The following is a 21,199-nucleotide window of genomic DNA, read 5'->3' on the forward strand; positions in this document are numbered from 1 at the left end:
GAGGAAGGACAGATGTGCTTTTTCTTTGAGCAATTCATGTTTATTTCAAGATTCTTCTCTAGCACCACATTTCAAATGCATTGATTTTTCTGCTATATCCCTTGACCTCATGAAAGACAAACCAATCTGCATTTGAAGAAACAAGGCCAAGTGCTCCTTAGAAGCAGGGTGGCAAAATTTCATTTTGCATAATTAGAAAATATTGTGAGGAGAGGTCAGTCACTGGAGATCATCATGCTTGTTAAAGCAGAAGTGCAATGAAATAGAGGAAGACGCTCAATGCAATGGATTGACACAGTGGCTGCGTCAATGGGATCCGGCCTAGGAATTATTGTCAAGATGGCACAGTACTGTGTACTATTTCATTCTGTTGTGTACAGGGTCACTATGGGTGGGAGTCAACCTGATGGCACCAAACAGTAACATGAATAAGAAACCAGTAGACCTAACATAAAAATAATGCTTTTAATAAAAGTGTTTATAGATTATATTTAGCTTTTGAAACTTATGCAAAGGATAGGAAGACACAAATAATTTTTCTTATGAACAGCATTCTTGCCTTGTAAAATCTTATGACCTATTTTAGATGTTAATTTGCTCACTGTCAGTATTACTTTAAATATAAGATTAGTAGCCATTTTGGTTCTAATGACTAAATCTGTATACTGCTAATGAACAAACAGGCTATGTTGGCAGTGTGGACCCATCCAGCAACTACAGAGCATAAACTGTAGCATCTGCTTCATTAAAGTTTACAGACAGGAAAGTTCTACAATTATGAAACATCCTGAGGCAGGTCGACATTTTCACAACAGTTCTGAGTCAAAACTGATTCCATGGCAACTGTAAAACAAAAGATATTGTTTTATTGTATGTCTTATCGCATAATGAAGTCAAACAATGCTAACATAGGTTATCTGTTATTAAAGTCCGTAGATATTCATGGCCACCATGTTGATACTTTCTCACTAGCTCTACAGAGGGAATCATAGTCTGTGGTGTTTATAAGATCAGATTTACAGGTTATTTTTTTCATGAACTGATTGAAATTTTAGAACACAGACCTTTATGTTATTAGTCTAGCAGGTAAATATTCAGCCACAAAGACTCCTTTTAATTCTCTATTTAAAAGATAATATATCGAGATATATATTTAGCAAAATATACAAGGTTGTAGCAGTGAAGTACCATAATTTCTATTTATTTTAGGGAAAAAACAAAGTTAAGTGAGTGCTATTATTTTCATTCCTAGCAATAAATTCAAGGACTGTTAATTACAATCTAAGCTTTGTCCTCCAATGTTAGGAAGGGAGGAGAACATCAACTTTGAACCATTGTCAGCTCTTAAAATCAAAGTAAGAATGTGTTGTTATAATGATCATTCTCCTGAATGAAGTGAATGTTCTTCTCATAACTTTCCAGATAGCCTCCTTTATCTGCTTGTTCCTAAGGGTATAGATGACAGGATTCAAGAAGGGAGGAGCTATACAATAGAACACAGAAATGACCATGTCCTGGATCAGAGGGGAGTTGGAGGTTGGCTTCAAATACACAGCAGAACCAGAGCCCACGAAAATTATGACAATGAGGATGTGCGGGATACAGGTGGAAAAGGCCTTTCTTCGTTCTCTTCTGGTTGGAAACTTGAACACAGTCGAAAATATGTGAATATAAGACATGATGATGAAAAAAAAGCAGCCCCCAGCTGATATTATTACAGAGACAAAAATTGTAATTTCATTGGTTAAGGTGTCAGAGCAGGAGAGCTTCAGCAGAGAAGGGGCATCACAGAAAAACTGATAAACCACATTAGAATGACAGAAGGACAAATGGAATGTGTTCCCAGTGTGCACACCTGCATAGACCAGACCACTGAGCACAGAGGCCAGCGTCATTTGGACACAGACACGAGGGGTCATGATCACATGGTAGTGGAGGGGCTGGCAGATGGCCACATAGCGGTCACGGGCCATGAACGTGAGCAGCAGCAACTCTGCATAAGCACATAAAAGCACCAGGAAAACCTGAGCTGCACATCCAACCACGGATATCACCCTGTTGTTTAGCAGGAAGACGACACACGCCTTGGGTACAGTCACAGAAATGTAACACATGTCCCAGACAGAGAGATTCAGGATAAAGAAATACATGGGTGTATGAAGCCTTTGGTCAACAGTGATTACTGTGACAATGAGAAGATTTCCTGTGAGAGTCGCCAAGTACATTAGTGAAAATAACACTGTGTGCAAGACTCTGAACTCCCACACATCAGAAAATCTTGTAAGTAGAAATTCGGTCACTATGGTAGAGTTAGGCATTGTAGTATGATTACTTTAAGATTTTCAGGGACACATTTATAAATTCCCTAAAAAATAAAAGGAGAAGATGAATCAAAGGAGGAAAAATAGTACACACATGCATTGACACCATTTATCCATCATTTTTCTTATATCTGCCATTTCTTATTATAAAATACCAGGATATTAACCCACTTTCCTGTAGTATTTCTACTTGTATAACTTATTTCTGAATTGTACCAAAGTAAGCTATTCTCATGTTTCATTTTAATTCTATCACTTATGTGCATGAAATATTGAGAGTCAAAGATCAAAAGTTTACCCAGAAGATTGATTGTATCAGTATGGTTAAGTTCTATGTATGTATAATATTATTAGAACACATTTTTTATGCCACTTTTTGTTGACCAAAAGATAAACCATCAACAGAGACTACATTTTTATCCTACTATCTCAATTTTTATAAGTAGTTTTATTTCACTTACTGCCTACTGAATAAATACATTATTTTTTCTCTATTACTACCTCCATTTTCCATACAAAAATATTTGTTTAATTTGCAATGTCCTCTGAGGAATTAGATTGTCTTATAACCTTTGTCTACTGGAAATATATATTTGTTCATATCAATAGCTAAGAATTCATTTAGACAACTTATTTTTTCTATATTCTTTTTTGTAAAATGTTGTATTACATTATAAATGCACTTTTTATCTTGCTAAACCTAGATACCATAAAAAGCCAAGTGAATCATAATTACACCAGGTTTTATTTATTTAGGCCATCATGTAGTTTGCATTATTCACATATTCTACAATGTAATTCTCATTGTAGTTCTACAACTTAGAAAATTGTATACACATGCTAATATGAAATATCAGTACTATGAAAAGACCAAAAAAATGAGTCTATAAGTTGAAGAAGATGTATGTGTAAGAGCACTCAGTCATTGTTTTGCCTGCTCAAAGGACAGATTATTACATGATGCTGTTTCTCTACCAGGACTTCAGGATGTAATAGCAGTCCTGTTTCCCATCAGGACGTTATTTTCCTGGGGGCTTATTCATCTGGTTTTCATCCATTCCTTCTGTCTGAGAATGACAGGGTCCACAATACCCTGTTTTGAGGGACACTATTATATTTCAGTGATCCAGTACTGGAAGATTATTGTATTCTTTTCCTATTAATTGCTTACTTAAAACACACTCCTTTGGGGACGTTATTGAAAAGTAGTAGTAGTTATGTTTTAGCATGTTTTCCCCTCAAAAATTTACTTAAATATCATTTCAATATATTATGAAATAACTTACTTTACCTGAAAATGTGATTCGTGTACTTTTTGTTAACTGTTTGATCAAATCAGATATTCATATATTTCACTCCAATTAATGTCCCCTAGTCTATAATTTGCAAATAATTCACATTTGAATGCTTTATTAAGCTGTAAGAAATATAAATATTATCTATGGTAACTAATAATTGTTCACCTCTACTCAAGACTAAGATGAAGTGCATCGAATACTCTATTTTGTGTGCCAAAAATCATTGCCATTTTGTTGATTTCAACACTATATTGACCTATAGTGACTCTGTAGGTCAAAGTAGAATTGTTTCTTTCCGTTTCAAAGGCTACTGATCTCTAAGAGCACTGAAAGCCTCCTCTTTTCATTGGAAACAACTGTGACTTTTGAGATGCTGACCTGTGCTTAGCACTCCAGGGCTAGTCCACGATACCACCAAGGTTCCCTGTATTTGATATAGAACACTTATATTTCTCCTAAAACCTAAACATGTTTGTAAATTTAAATAAGATTCTTTTAAAGTTATTCTAAATAACAAATACTGCTGATTTAGTGCTTATTATTAGGACTGTAAAATGAATTTGTTTGAATATGACAACTGAATCCTAGGTATCTTATTTATGCCATTTTTCCATACTATTGATATTAATAAGAAGTGCTTAAAATGACTTCCATTAAAAATGGAAACTTAAACTGCCATATTGTAATAGCTGCAACATGCTTTCACATTTTGATCACATAGTGAAAAACTTTCATAAACACGAATAATTTTTAGGTTTCCAGCATGAGTTTTACATGCTTCTCTAGTAGAGTTGAATTTCATCACCATTGGGGAAAGATTTATTTTGTATTCTGACTTTCACTTATTTAATATGTAGTCACAGAAATATTTGAAATCCATAGTACCATTTTTCTATAAAACTTTAACAACACATAACAAATTTTATATTTGTAAAATATTTCATATATACCCAAAATTCAAAACGTTGCTAAGTTGAAGAAAAGTCAATAAGAATTAATAGTGACTGACAAAAGATTACCCATGTGTGTATTTTGCACTAAACATTTACTTTAATTTGTATCTATAATCTAAAAACCAAAACAAGACACACAGTCAAAATCACAGCCACGGCGTCAATTCACATTCAGCAACCTTGTAGGACAGTGTAGAACTGCTTGTGTGGGTTTCTGAGACTCTTTATGAGAGCAGAATGTCTGACCTTTCTCCCACGGGGTGCTTTGTGCTTTCTAATTGCTGATCATTTGGATCTCTAGCCAAGGTGTACCTATAGCCACTGTTTGTTAAGTGCCCTTGGACTGGCTGTGATTCATAGGGACCCTTAGCAATACGGAGTGAAATATTGCCTTGTCCTGCGCCATCCTCACATCCTAGCTTTTGCCCATAGTTGCAGCAACAGTGAAGCATATAGACAGTACTGACTGAATTCTAATAAGTAAACAAAAAGTAAATACAAGGCAAAGCACTCTGCTTTTTCTAGTATAATCATTTGTTTTTAAAATAAACATTTTTAAATAGCTTGAATAGCTTAAAATATTTCTTCAGCTGCATATTTGCAGGTAATTAGATACATTATGCAATGGAGAACTTTCCATAGGAGATTAGAGAATAACATTATTCTCGCATCCCTCAAAATATAAAATAAAAGAGTTCTTTGACTTTTATAGAAAAACGTATGAGAGATTCTTTTAAGACACAAAATTGTAAGATATATTTTGCTCATGAATGAATTTTTCCTTTACTTACAAATCCATTAATCCAATTATATTATCCTCAAATTTCCAAAATATTATAAGATTAATTATGTCTAGCTAATGATTTGGAAGAAGTTTTGACAGGATCTCTGTATATATAATTATGACAAAATGCTCATATTTCCAATTGTAAGATGTCAGAAAGTAGTAGAATTAAAGTTAAAGTAAAAGAAACTGTGTGTATAAAATTTACATGAATGTCGGGTAATCAGAGTCACTGTTTTGAAAGAAAATACAAAATTTCATATTTAGAAAATGAAAAACATTTTTAAAATTATTAGTTAAATATTAATAAGAGCAAATGTTTTTATTAAAACAAAATGTATTTGAGTAAATATTTTAGTATATATTTAAACTATTCAAGCTAAGCAGTGAAGATGTAGGCTGTATAGAGATTATTTCTGACTGTCAAGTTTTCTAGCATCAGCAAGGTACAATGCTGTTTCCTACTCCATTTGAGATATATGAACAAGTATTAATTCTACTATAATGACTGGGCTTCTTTTAAAATAGATTTAATAAAAATTAGTTCAGACATGTGAGTATAATTTCTATCTATATTTTCTATTTTAATCTCATTTACATTGTCCCTGCATGAAATAGTGAACTGAACAAAGAGTAAATGAAATCCATTATTCAGAGAGTAACTATGAGGAGGAAGAGAAAAAAATTAAATTAATAAGCACAAATACTCACAAGATGTTATTTTATACGGTGGATAGAGAATTGAGGATTTCTGATAAGGATGCGATGTTTGAAGTGAAGACAGAGATGAGGAGGCATATTTCTCACAATTACTGAGGCGCTTCCAGGACCATTCGGTTCTCTCACAAGTACCTCTGTTCCCAGGTATATCTAAGGACACGAGGAGGCTGATGGCACCAGAAACCCCCTGGGAGCAGATCCCTTGGCATTCAAAGAGAGTCGCTTCCCAAGGAGTCATTTTAAGAAGATAATGACTCTACATGGACAGTGAACTGGGACCTAAGTGTGAGCTCAACTGTTATGCATCAACATATTTCTATTATGTAGTGATATATTTATTTAAAATTACAATTGAGATAATGAGATAAACACACGCAAACCTCTCAGTTATTCTAATATCTCCTTTATTCCTCGAGTGAATTTTTGTGCATTGTAAGTACACAATCACTGAGGGAAAAGCCAAGGTCCCTATTGCTGATTTAATTACATAGTTGTGCTTGTGAGGTGCCCTCAAGTCGGTTCTGGGCCAGAGTAACCTCAGGCACAAGGGAAAAATACACTGCCTGCTCCTCCACCTCCCACCTCATTGCTCTTCTGCTGTAGTCCCTGGTTGCAGCCACGGTGTCAGTGCACCTCCTGGAGAAACTTCCTCTTGGTCACAGTGCCTCTACTTGACCTAACACCACACCTTTCCCAGGCATTGGATTCCTGACTGTATATCCAAAGTATGTAAATGAAGTCTTGTCATCATGTCTGTAAGGAGCACTCTGGTGTCACTTCTTCCAGTACACGTCTGTCTGCCCCTTTAGCTGTGCTTCTGCTTTCAATATATTTCTAAGGCACCACAAATTAATGTCATCCTTTTTCAATCTATTCATTCAATGTTCAACTTTCATATATAAATGAGTCACTGGAAAATACCGTGACTTGGGTCAAGTGAACCTTAGTCCTCAAAAGATCATCTTGTTTTCAGTACTTGAGAGATGTCTGGTGCAGCAGCTATAGGCAATGGAAAGCAACTTTGGATCTGATTGTGCTTCCATGTGCATTGATTGTGGATCCAAGCAAGAAAAAATTCCTCGACAATGTCAGCACTCTCCATTTACATCATGTTTTCTAATGTTCCAGTATGAGGGCTTTGGTCTTATTTATGTAATGAATTGCTATCCATATTGGGAAATATTAATTGCACAATACAGGCTATGATATATGTAATTGAACTTGAAATATATGAACACTTTAAAAATTCACAATACAACAAATGAATTAATTTAAAGTTTAAAAAATCTGAAGAGACACCTGAGAAGATATACAGAGGGCACATAGGTGTATAAAATATTCTTAATATCTTAAGTTTTTAGGAAATTGCAAATGAAGACATTGAGATAACCTATATAACTAATAAAATGAGTAAAATGAAATTCACTGACAACACTGAGATGTAAAGGACACAGAGCAATAGAAGTTGTCATTCGTTAATGGAGGAAATGAATAATTCATTCATGACTTTTGTACAAATTTGATAATATAAAACTGCAGCTCTCAACCTTTGGGTCGCAACCCCTATGGGTATCGAAAGGCCCTTTCCCGGGGTCGCCTGTCTCATAACAGTAGCAAACTTACAGTTATGAAGTAACAGTAAAAGTAATTTTATGGTTGGGAGGTCACCACAAGATCAGGAACTGTATTAAAAGGTTCCAGCATTTGGAAGTTTGAGATCCACTGGTATAACTCTACATATACTTTTATTCTACAACCTAGCAAACAATTCGATTGATTTAGGAACACACAACTTCATAAAAAATTGCAACAGATATTTATTTAAGCTTTGGTTATTTTTCATTGTCATCAAGGTAATTTTTACTTCATAGCTTTATTCACATTTGCTCCAAATTAGAAGCACTCAAGATATTTCCCAAAGATCAATGGATGAACAAAATGAAGTATATGTTTGTAATATTATTTTAATAATGAAGGTGGACTGTGAATACACAAACAAAAACACAATAGCCTGAGTTGCCTATTGATAAGGGAAAGAAACCAGCTTGATAAGCTACCTATGCATGACCCTGACTATAGGACAATCAGGTAAAAAGAAAAAAGAAAGAAAGAAAGAAATATAAAGAATGAAAAATCAATAATTTCTCAGGGGTTCAGAAGAAGAGGAAGGGTGAATAAGCAGTGCAATGTAACTATTCTCTTTTATAATGTGGATATTTTAATAGTGTATACAGGACTTTATGCCTTTTCCTTTTTTAATCATTTTATTACGGGCTATAACAGCTCTTATCACTATCCATACACACATCAATTGTGTAAAGCACATCTGTATATTCATTGTCCTAGTCATTATCAAACCTTTGCTCTCCACCTAAGCCCCTGGCATTAGCTCCTCATTTTTCCCCTCCCTCCCACACCCCTCTCCCTCATGAGCCCTTCATAATTTATAAATTATTATTTTGACATATCTTGCCCTGTCCAAAGTCTAACATCACCCACTTTTCTGTTGTCTGTCCCCCAGGGAGGAGGTCACATGTAGATCCTTATAATTGGTTGCCTCTCTCCAACCCATTCTCTCTCTACTTTCCCAGTATCGGCACTCACACCACTTGTCCTGAAGGGATCATCTGCCCTGGATTCCCTGTGTTTCTGGTTCCAAGCTGTACCAGTATACATCCTCTATTGTAGCCAGATTTGCGAGGTAGAATTCGAATCATGATAGTGGGCATAGAGGGGAATGGGGGCGGGGGAAGAAGTATTAAGGAACTAGAGGAAAGTTGTATGTTTCATCATTGCTACATCACACCTTGACTGGATCATCTCCTCCCTTAGACCCCTCTGCAAGGGGATCTCCAGTGGCCGACAAATAGAGTTTGCGTCTCCACTCTGCACACACACCCCTTCATTCACTATGGTAAGATTTTTTTGTTATGAGGATGCCTTACACCTGATCTCTTCAACATCTCATGATTGCACAGGCAGGTGTGCTTCTTCTATGTAGGCTTTGTTGCTTCTAAGCTAGATGGTCGCTTGTTTACCTTCAAGCCTTGGAGACCCCAGACGCTATACTTTTTCATAGCCAGACACCATCTTATGCTAATGTGATCATATCATGGAGGTGTGCACCCAATGATATGATTTTTTTGTTCTTTGATGCCTGATAAGTGATCCCTTCGGCACCTCGTGATCACACAGGCTGGTGTGTTCTTCCATGTAGGGTTTGTTGCTTCTGAGCTAGATGGCCACTTCTTTACCCTCAAGCTTTTAAGGCCACAGACACTATATCATTTGATAGCTGGGCACCATCAGCATTCTTCACCACATTTGCTTACTCAACTGCTTTGTCTTCAGTGGTTGTGTTGGGAAGCTGAGCATCATAGAATTCCAATTTAATAGAAGAAAGTATTCTTACAATGAGGGAGTACTTTTGTGGAGGCTCAATATCCTTCTGATGCCTTAAGATTAAGTCTATAAATATAGACACATAGATCTATTTCCTCATCCTCAAATACAAATATATTTGCATATGTGCATGTCTTTATCTAGACCTCTATAAATGCCCTTTGCCTTCCAGTTCTTTCCTCTATTTCCCTTGACAGGCATTTCCAGAATCCCTAAGAGAAGGCCATGCCCACAGAGAGACATCATTTGCTAGGACCTGATTAACTAAAAAGGCTCCAACTCTTCACACTTGATCCTCTCAAATCCCGAATTGACACCATATTATGTAACTACCAGAGTAATGGTCCATCAGTTATAACAAATGTACCACATTAATTGCAAGTTGTTAATAACAGATGAATTTGTTAATGGGGTAAAAGTTGAAAGGGAGACACTTGCTATTATTTGCTTCATTTTTTAATATATCTAAAGCTTTTCTAATATTTAAAGTCACTCAACATACATTTTATCTATATTATATATTTTGACAAAGGCCAAACTTTTGTGGCATTGTGTGTTGTTGCTGTTTTTTCAGTAGCTATTTTATCATGCAATAATATTTCCATCTCGAGTGCTTGAAATCTAATTGTCTGATTCTTTTAGTATGGTATAGATTGCTGTTGATCTTTTTTAGTTTCACCTATGCATCTTTAAATTATCAATAAAGCTGTACTGTTTTTACAAAACTGCTGTCCCCCTAACTCTGTATCATGAAGTGACCACTCTGTATTTAAAGAATCACCACAGAAAATTCATTTATTAGAAGTAGTAAGCCAAAAATTCCATAAGCAAATGACCCCTAACATATCTGGATGGTTTGATTGAAAATTATTGTAGATTTCATGTATTGAGATAGGCTGTGTAAAAATATATAGTATGTTTTTTATAATAAAACTACATAAAAATAATCCTTGCAGATTCTTTTAATCCCTCAATCCAAAATAGTGGTTTTAAAAAAAGACGAGAAAGTAAAATTGCCACAGACATGGAGCCTTTAGTAACATAAATTTCATCTGAAGCAAACAAACAACACACAAATAAGTAAACAGAGAAGACGAAAGAAACACAAGGCCATAAATATCAACATGCATGATTGTCTTGTTAGACATATTATATTAATTTAAAGAAACTAATCTCAAAAGATGATATATTAGTATATTAAACATGACCAGAGATTATATTCAAGAAAGAGACTTGTAACAAATGTACATTACAAGAGAATATTGGGGGGTGATACATTATTGTCTATCTAAATTGTGAATGTTGTTAAATCACACCAGCAATTTTTAAAACTCATAAAACTATAGAATATCCTGTATCCATTCAAATACAAATACATAAAATATGCAAATATATTTCTGTAGCAAAGTCAATTAGTAACATGGTTTGGAAATTCTGAGAATTGGAGACTTGTATCTGAAAACAAAATATTATAAATAAAGTTATTGTCATTATTTAAAATATTAATGCACTCAGAAACCAGGAAAATATTAAATTATATGAATGTACAAAATTTATAATTTACATAGAAACAATTTAGGGAAAGCAAATAAAGCTACTATCACTAAATTATGAAGTATAGAATAAACAGCTTCAAAAATAGCCTGTAGACCCAACTGTATAAATATGGCTAATTGAGTACATTAAGGAGAGATAATATTTAAATAGCTTGCAAAATAAAAAAATTTGGTGAATTTCAGCATTTTTCTAATAAAGAAACTCAACACAACTGAATAAAGCTTTCTTTTAAGGCAGCCAGTTTTTATGTGCTTTATTAACACTGATGTTTGTATCACTACTAGATGAATTGATCAAGGGATCAGTCTAGTTTGCTCTACCGAATATTAAACACTTCTAAAACCTCACAAAACAGTGCAGTGTGCTGACCCAAAGTTTTTACATCTTCATATTTTAACAGAGAAAAAGTAGTAAGCAGCACAGTACTGTATAAAAGCTTCCACTGCTGAGTTACAATCTCTCAACTGTAGGGGAGAGGAAGAAAACATTGAGAGAAATTCCATGACAATTGCAATCAAATATGACCATGATACTGCAGGTAGAAAATCCAACAATGGGAACAATATCATGATGGTAGAACTTCAAATCTGGGCAATTCAAATTTATAGCTAGAATTTATTTTTTTGGTAAATTACATTGTGACTATTTATCAGACAGTCACCTCTGCTTTGATTCCCGCACACATCTGTAGTATTACCAGAAAAAAATTGTAATAGGTGGGTTTTTTGCTTTTTCTTTCACTCTTCAGTAACCTAAAATTTTCTTACACATTTTAATAATTGTAAAACGAGAATAACATTTGTATATACAGTTTAACTAAATGATAATTAGCTTAAATTCTTAATTAGAAATGAAGAATGTCTTTTCTTAAAAACAACAATAAAAGCAGTATCAGATTTATATAGTTATAAATTATAGCTTTGCAACATTTTCTTGAAGACCAAAGTCAATGGATATATTTTAACGGGTTCCTGAGTATTATAAATATATAATTTTATAGTTTTTATGTGAAAACAATGCTGGATTGAGAACTCTTTTGAAATTAGACCTAATTTTCATTCCCCAATATTTTTGTCCCACACTGGGACAAGTGATCCTGGGAATAATCATTAGAGAATAAGACCCTTGTCAGACTTGCTGAGGAATGTAGCCCATTCCAAAGTTTGGTTTCATAATGTTATGTTCTGTAATCAAGAGCTGTACCACTCAAATGGTCAAAGCTACAATTTCCATAAAACCTTAGAGGGTTGGGTGTTGGGATTCTTGACCTTGTATGCCTAGACCTGTACAGAAGAAAAGAGCAATACACTATCATCACAAAGTTACATAGTCCACCATTTTGGAAAACATTACTTTATTATATTTCATTTATGCTTGAGCATTATACTCAAAAGTATTCTAAATATGTTCTTTTGCTATTGGTCTTTGATTGGAATAGTCAAGGATTTTGTTTTTCTTGCATCTATAATCAATTCCCGTGGGAATAGGAAAGAGATCCAAAGACACATTGCGTTGGGGAAATTTGTCACACAAGACATTTTTGTTGCTCTTGTTAGGGGTAATTGCATTGGTTCTGACTCATAAAACTCCGGGCCTGCTCCATCTTCACAATTGTTCCTATGTCTGAGACTCTTGCTACAGCCACTGTGCTAATCAGTCTCACTGAGTACCGTCCTCTGTGTTGCTGCCCTTCCACTTTACCTAGCATGATGTCCTTCTCCAGGAACTCCTATCTCCGAACAATATGATCAAAGATTTTTAACAATAAGTCTTAGCATCCTTGACTCTATAGAGCAGTCTGGCTGAACTTCTTCCAAGACAGATCACTTTGTCCTTCTATCTGTCTCTCATACTTTCAGTATTTCAATACACAAAGAGGCTTTCTGCAGCAAACGTACCCTGGAGAATGAATCTTTTTATCTCTTGACAGGTGCTGCCATGAATAATGATTGTGAATCAAAGACAATATTCTTGTTAATATTAAGCCACTTATACTGATGTTGCCTATTGGTCCAATATTGAGCATCTGGGTCTTTTTGTTCTTCTTTGGACTTAATGCAAACCATGCTCATGGCTATTATCCTTGATCTTAATCAGCAAGTGCTCCAAGTCCTAGCTTTCAACAAGTAAGATTGTGTCATCTGCATATCACAAGTTAACAAGCCCTGATGCTACATTCTCCTTCATAGAAACCAGTTTCTCTGATGATTTGCTCAGCATACAGATTGACAAAGTATAGTGAAAGGATACAACCCCGACTTGCAGCTATCCTGATCTCAAACCATAGTGCATTCGCTTGTTCTATTCACACGGTTGCTTCTTGATTCATGTCCAAATTCTACATGAGCACAATTAGGTATTCTCAATGTCCTATTTTCCCCTCAAGGTTATCCATAGTGTGTGAAGATTCCCACCGTCAAATACATTGACAGAGTCAATAAAACACAACTAGATATCTTTCTGGCATTCCTTGCTTTCAGCTAAGATCCTTTGGACATCAGCAACGACATTCCTTGTTCAGGATCTCTTTTAAATCTGGCCTGAACTTCTGACAGTTCCTTGTCAACATATTGTTGCAAACATGGTTGGATAATCTAAAGCAATATTTTACCTGTGTATGGTCTCAGTCATATTTTTCTATAGTTTGTGCATTTTTTAGATTAATATTCTTTGGAAATTGCACAGATATGAATCTCTTCCAAGAAAGTTGGTCTAGTAGCAGTGTTTGAAATTTCAGGGCATAGAGGAGGTGAGTGCTTTCAGTGCTTCTTCAGGTTTCTGAAACACTTTGACTGGTACTCCATCAATTCCTGAACACTTGTGTTTGGCTAATGCATTCAGTGAACCATGAACTTCATTCTTCAGCACCATTGACTCTTGCCCATATGTCAACTCTGGCAATGGTAGAATTTGACCAGATCATTTTGGTACAGTTATTGGGTGTTTCCTTGTTTTTCTTTTGTTTTTTTGTGCATTTTGAAATATTTTTTCCCATAGAATCTTTCCAGCTTGCAACTCCAGGCTTGAATGTTTTTTTGAGCTCTTTTGTTTTAAGATATTCTGAGCATATTTTCCTTTTCATTGTCACATACTAGTCCTATGCACACTTCATTATAATATTTGGCTCTATCTTCTTGTGCTGCCTTTGAAATTTTCTATTGAATTTTGTGACAGGATCATTTCTTCCATTTCTTTGGCCACTTTCTGATACTGAGATATTTTCAAAATCTCCTCTGCAAACCAAGTTGATCTTTTCTTTCTTTCCTGTCATTTTAATGGTCTTTGGTTTATTTCATGAAGTATGTTTTTGATGTCCTCCCGTTGTTCATCAGGTCTTCTGTTTTTCATGTAAAATGCATCAAATTTATCCCTGAATGTTGTAGAAATTCAGGTGGGATCGACTCAAGGTTGTAGTTTTGTTTCTGAGACGTGTTTATGTTCTTCAACTTAATCCCGAGTTTACATGGGAAAAAAATGGTGGCTTTTTCCACGTCATTCCCTGGCCTTGTTTCAGCTGTTGCTAATGATCTTCCCCATGGTCTTTTTCCACAGATGCAGACAATTAGATGTCTTGTTCCATCTGGGGAAGTCCACGTGTACATTCACCATTTTGTTGTTGAAAAAAGGTATGTTCTATTAATCTGTCATGGCTTCATAAGGTTTTAGCAAGCAATCAACAACTTTGTTTTTTCATTTTTGTCTGTTCTATTATTGAAGCTCAACTAATCCTGTTCACTTGGGCTGACTTTGGTTCACTTGGTGGCATGTGAAATACTACTGACATAACTTCCAATAGCACCTCAACTGATAAGCCATCAAAGCATGACAAAGTGACAGACTAGGGGTGGAAAGTCATTTCAGAATGTTGAAAAACAAGGATGTTAATTTGAGGACTAAGGTGCACCAACTCAGGCAATGGTACATTGCAACGCCTCAGAGGGCTGTGAAACTTGGACATTAAATAAGGAAGAACACTTGATGTGTTTGAATGTGGTGCTGGAGAAGAATACTGACAGCACCATGGAATTTTAAAAGAACAAATAAATTTATCATGGAAGAATTATGGCCGAAAGCAGCGGTGGCTTCAACGTATGTGCTCTGAATATGTTTTCACTAGAGTTCAGTCACTCCTGCAGGAGATCATGGTAGGCACAGAAGAACGGCAGTGGAATAGTGGAAGGTCCACAAAGCGATGTTTTGACACAGCGGCTATAACAAAGGTGTCTGCCACAGGAATTATTGTGAGGATGGAGAAGCCCTCTGTCTGTTGTGTCATTGCTGAAAATCCTCTCCCAGGCAGTGGGTTCTCTTGTTAGTCTCTGGGTGAAGTCTTTTGATGCACAGAGGTGATTTATCCTTAGTACATAACATTGTTGAATTCAACTTCATCAGTTTGTGTAACTATCCCTATTGCAGTTAGCCTGTGTATTTGCTGGTTCATGGATCTTAGGTTTGTCCTGATTCCTCCATTGATGATCCTGATATTTGGGGGTTGTACTTCTCGACGTGTGATCCACCTTGAGTTTGTTTATATGTATTGGGTGAGTGGAAGGTCTTGTTTTCTTTTTTACAGGTGGATATCGAATGTTTCCAGAATGATTTGTTAATGAGAGAATTCACTTCCCACTTGATGTTTATGAGACCTTGTTGAAAAGCAGTTGTCTATATATGCTGATGCTTTTATTTCTGCGGTATCTGTTCATTCTCATTGGTCTGAGTATCTGTCCTTATTCCAATACTGGGCTGTTTTGACCACTATGGCTGCATAGTAGATGTTAAAATCAGGTAAAGCACTTCCCTATCAAGATGAAATTGGTGGTGAGATTAACTAGTTTTTAATGATTTCTTCTCTTATTTCTCCAATCTTCCTATCAGACATGGACCAACATACTTGTCACTTGAGTTGTACTGACCTCTCAATGATGGTGGGCAGGGATGGCAGAGGATATTAATTGCCAATCCTTTAACCCCATCTGCTGTCTATAATCCATGCCCTGGTGTACTTGGTATTTGATAATACTTTCATCAATAATTATGCTTATTGTATTTTGAGTTCCTTCCTTTATATTGTCTGGTGTGGATTTTTGGGTAGTTGGTCTTTCTCTCTCATTCTAGCTCCCTTCCTCCCTCCCTCCCTCCCTCCCTCCCTCCCTTTCTCTCTTTTAACCCAGGAGGATGGAGGAAAATAAAGGAATCAAATACTCTAACCCTAACAAGATTTGAGTTTTGGAGTGAGTAAGAAAGGCAAAAATTATATATTCCTAAGCGTGATTGTTTTCTCAGGCTTTAGCATCTTCTCTATTTTAGATACTATAAGTGGGGGAGAATATATATATATCCCTAGTGTCAATAGCAGTATCTAAGGGAGTCGGGGTAACTAGGAGCATGCAAGTCTCAAGGTGTTGCTTGCGGGTGAGGCAATGCAATATAAGGCAACCTCTCTATCTCTTTTGCAACATCACTATCTGCTTTAGATTTTGTATTTGTGTTAGTCATGGTGGGATAGAGAAAAATATCCAATGAGACTCATATGTGTATAGGAACTATCCTTATATACAAGAGCAATTGAATATTGAGAAAAGAACCTAGCCTAGTCCAGATGAAATTCAAACATCCAAATTAGCCCATATGTCCAATACCAATCTATAAATCCCTCCTCAGACTAACAAAACACATGCAATGACACCGAATGTTGGAAGATCACAGGCCAGTGGGTGGATATCATGTGGCTCTAGTTGTGGTAGAAGCATCTCAGTGCTGGCATGGGTCTCCATTTGGCTCCTTCAGCTCCAGGGCTCTAGCAAAGGTCCATGTGTCTTCTCAATGGGAATGTTTCTCAGGCACTGAGCATGTGCCCTGCCTCCAGTGAGTTATTTACCTTCTGAACCTCCAAAAGTTGTCATCAAGCTAAAAGCTGATTGCCAGGTTAAATCCCACCCCTTCACTCTTATGTCTCAAACTGACAACAGATGATGTAACTACCACAGACCACTTCTCATCAATTTGATACTTTCACTCAACCCTTTAGTCATATGTAGTTTTCAAACAAACAATAATAAAATCATATGTACCTTAAAGGATAAAACTCAAATGCATATAATTCAATGTGTGCCACCATCATGTAAACATAACATTCTATAAGCAAACAAACCAAAAATATCCTATGCCTAAAAATTGTAGTTTATTTGCACCACACTTTAATCCTATAACCCAATGAATATATTCTCCCACCTATGGAAATTTGTAACCCAGCCACTTCATGCCTTTATTCTCTCAGTTTTGGGTATCCAATTTCTATACTGACCACTTATATCAACCCATAACTCAGAGGGGAAAATCATATTCTTTGATGTGAAGAATCTTCCTTCAAGTTGGAATCTTGTGAGTCTACGTGCAGACGCAAGGTCAAATCAAGACATGCTGTCCATAAAATCTGCAGCAATATGCACCAGTTCACAAGCTCCATAAGCTTCTTTTCATCTGCCCAGGTTCTGGTCCGCTGTATGTGGGCTACCTCACCTAGCCTCACCAGGGTACCCATTGGTCACCTTTCCTTTAAACCATGGTCCCATCACAAATTCTCAACAAACCTTCCCCCCTTGTGCGAGGTTATGAACTTCATCTTGTGCTCTAATTCCTTTAGAACAGGTTCATGGGTGTCAATGGTCAGACACAACCTGTCTCTTTATTGCTGCATTTCTCCCAATTCTACTCTTCATTTGGATCTAGGTTGTCACTACGCAAGCATTCCAGCCTGCTCCAAGACTCCCTTTAACATTCAACCCTAGAGAGGAGTTTTCTTCATGATTTCAGAGTTTCTACAGATGCTGACAAAAACCAATAGTTCAAACTTAAGAAATACAAAGAATTCATTTTTCCCCCCTCAAACTTTCAACAGTCACCTAGGCAAGGCTCTTGGAATGCAAATATCCTGAGTATTCCAAAACCTTGGGTGGGGCTTATCTTTTCAGAGCCTTCTTTGCAGACATGTCCTAAATCCATTTAACAATCTGATGTTAATGGCTGAAGACAAGTGGGCTTACAAGTTCTCTATTTTCATACTTTCCAGTAATCACTTCCATCAATTCTTAAATAAATAATAATAAGCAGAAATCAGTATAAACAAAGTAGAATCAGATACTAAACTCTATTCTTACAATAGTCAAGTTTATCTTATCATCATTTACCTTATCTTAATCCTTATCTAAATTATTCTATTAATACAAAATAATGGATTCGACTTCTGATGGCCTCAAGGCATGATAAGGATTTCTGTTAGCCATTTTGACCTCCTGTCAGCCATTTTCACTAAGAATCTCTGAGAAGGTCAAGAGGTGTATTTGTCTCCTAAGGTACACGTATTCATTAATCACATTCGTTGCCGCCATTTCACACAGGAATAAACAAAGACTACATCCAAACAAAATCATCAAAACTTTATCATCCTGTGTTCTATCCAGAAAACAACCTCAGTAAACTGCATACCCATGTCTGACTTCTTACTAGCCAAAGAAGCAAACTTACCCTGAGGCAGAAGTCAAAAAATCACTCTCCGTCTTTATGATTTGTTTCGCTAGTACCCCACTCCCAAAGTACCATAAAATGTTAGTATGGGTAGACTAGATAAACCAATTCATGGACACTCATATGTGTATAGGAAAGAGACTTGCAATTGAATATTGAGCAATCTCAGCCTAGTTTTGATTCCATAAGTCCAATATTAACCCATACGTTTGATACCAATTGATAAATTCCTCTTCAGATTCATGAAGCATATGCAATGATGGTGAATACAGGAGGATCACAGACCAGTGTGAAGAACGTGTAGTGGATCTACTGGTGGTAGAAGCATCTCAGCACTGGCATGGGTCTGTACTTGGCTCCATCAAATCCAGTACTCTGTCGCAGCTCCATGTGTCTTTTTAACAGGAATATCCCTCAGGGCAGCTTGTATCCCAAATCCAGTGGGTTATTTATCACTTTAGCTCCTCCAAATGAAGTCATCAAGCTGCAACCTGATTGACAGTCTAACCTCCACCCTTTCACTCTTAAGCCTCAAATTGACAAAAGTTTATGCAACTACCACATTTGTTTGCTTTTCCACTTCTCCAATGTCAGAAACTGTGATTGGTCATATCAACCAATATATTCCTGTGTCTTCTACTTATTTCCCATATTTCCAACTGCTCTCTTCATAGGCTCCCATTATAATTTATTTTATATTAAAAAGGTAAATTGTCTTGCAATCTTAAAATCAAGATATAATATGGATAAGATTTGAAAATTATGGATTAAATATGGCAAACCATATTTCCATTCAGCAGATGATATCAGTAACAAACCTGAAAGTGTACGCTAAGTATAATGGATGCTTATAATGTGAGAAAACGCTCTCTGTGTGTAAAATATATATTCATATTTTACCATTGTATCATTTTAAGAATATGCAGCAGAATCATGATTAGAAAGAGAAATTAAGGAAACAAATACTAACCAAAATAAAGAGAAAAATGTATTTTAATTTTGTTTTCTTGGCAGAGGGAGTTAAATTAACTTCTAAGAAATAATATTAAACCATAATTTGTTCTAAACATACCAGTGTTGAACATGCGATCAGTTACATACTAGTTGTATTGGTTTTCAGTAAGAATATGCAATCTGAACAAGGCATAAGGAAGACAAAAATAATTAGAGCATTGTTGATTGTCAGAAGAAAATACAAGGAGGAAGATGCTAAAAAGATGACTGACACAATGAATATAACAATAGGCTCAAACATAGTAACAATTATGAAGACAGTGTAGGATTGGGCAGTGTTTCGTTCTGATATGGAGAAGGTTGTTATGAGTAAGGACAGATCTCCTTGTTCTTTTAGCAATTCATGGTATTTTAAGATTCTTCTCAAGCGCCACTTTTCAAATGCATTGATTTTTCTACTATATCCCTTGACCTCGGGAAAGACAAACCAATCTACATTTGAAGAAGCAAGGCCAAGTGCCCCTTAGAAGTCAGCTAGAAAAATTTCATTTTGCATAATTTAGACATTGTGAGGAGAGATCAGTCCCTGGAGAAGATCATCATGCATGGTAAAGTGGAAGGACAATGAAAAAGAGGAAGACGTTCAATGCAATGGATCGACACTGGCTGCATCAATGGATCAGGCCTAGGAATTATTGTCAAGATGGCACAGTGCTGTGTAGTGTTTCACTCTGTTGTGCACAGGGTCACTATGGGTTGGAGCCGACTTGATGGCACCAAACAATAACATGAAAAAGAAACAAATAGACATAACATAAAAATAATTCTTCTAATAAAAGAGTTTATAAATTAAATTTAGCTTTTGAAACTTATGGAAAGAATAGGAAGGCACAATTAATTTCTCTTATGAACAACATTCTTGCCTTGTAGAATATTATGACCAATTTTAGATGTTCATTTGCTCAGTGTTAGTATTGCTTTAAATATAAGATTAGTAGCCATTTTGGTTCTAATGACTGAATCCTTAACCTGCTAATGAACAAACAGAGAATGTTGTCAGTGGGACCCATCCAGCAGCTACACAGCATACACTCTGGCATCTGCTTCATTAAAGTTTACAGACAGGAAAGTTCCATAAATATGAAAACATACGAGCAGTTCCACATTTTCACAAGAATTCTGAGTCAAAACTGACTCCATGGAAACTGTAAACCACAACACATTTTTAGATTGTATGTCTATGGCATAATGAAATCAGACAAAACTGATATGGCTTATCTCTAATTAAATTCTGCAGCTATTCATGGGCATCATGTTAATGTGGTCTCACTCACCCTAGAGAGGGAAGCAAGGTCTGTGATGTCACAAGATCAGATTGCAAGTTCTTTTCGTTCATAGACTGATTGACAATTTAGAACAGAGACCTTTTGGTTATTAGTACAGCAGGTAATTATTCAGCTACAAAGACTCCTTTGAACTCTATATTTAAAAGATAATATATGGAGATAAATATTTAGCAGAATATACAAGGTTGTAGCACTGAAGTACCATAATGTCTATTTTAGGGAAAAACAAAATCAAATATATGCTATTATTTCATTCCTAGCAATAAATTCAAGGATTCTTAATTACAATCTAAGCCTTGTCCTTCAGGGGACGGAAAGAGAAATCAACTTTGAACCATTA

General features: G+C 35.8%; 1 protein-coding gene across 1 annotated transcript; it reads right to left on the reverse strand.

Moving 5' to 3' along the window:
• Positions 1-1,337: 1,337 nt before the first annotated feature.
• Positions 1,338-2,318, reverse strand: LOC142440373 (olfactory receptor 14C36-like). The gene has a single exon (XM_075542829.1). The coding sequence runs from the start codon at positions 2,316-2,318 to the stop codon at positions 1,338-1,340; it is 981 nt and encodes a 326-aa protein (XP_075398944.1).
• Positions 2,319-21,199: the final 18,881 nt, after the last annotated feature.

Source organism: Tenrec ecaudatus, chromosome 2, assembly GCF_050624435.1.
Source record: "Tenrec ecaudatus isolate mTenEca1 chromosome 2, mTenEca1.hap1, whole genome shotgun sequence".
NCBI lineage: Eukaryota > Metazoa > Chordata > Mammalia > Afrosoricida > Tenrecidae > Tenrec > Tenrec ecaudatus.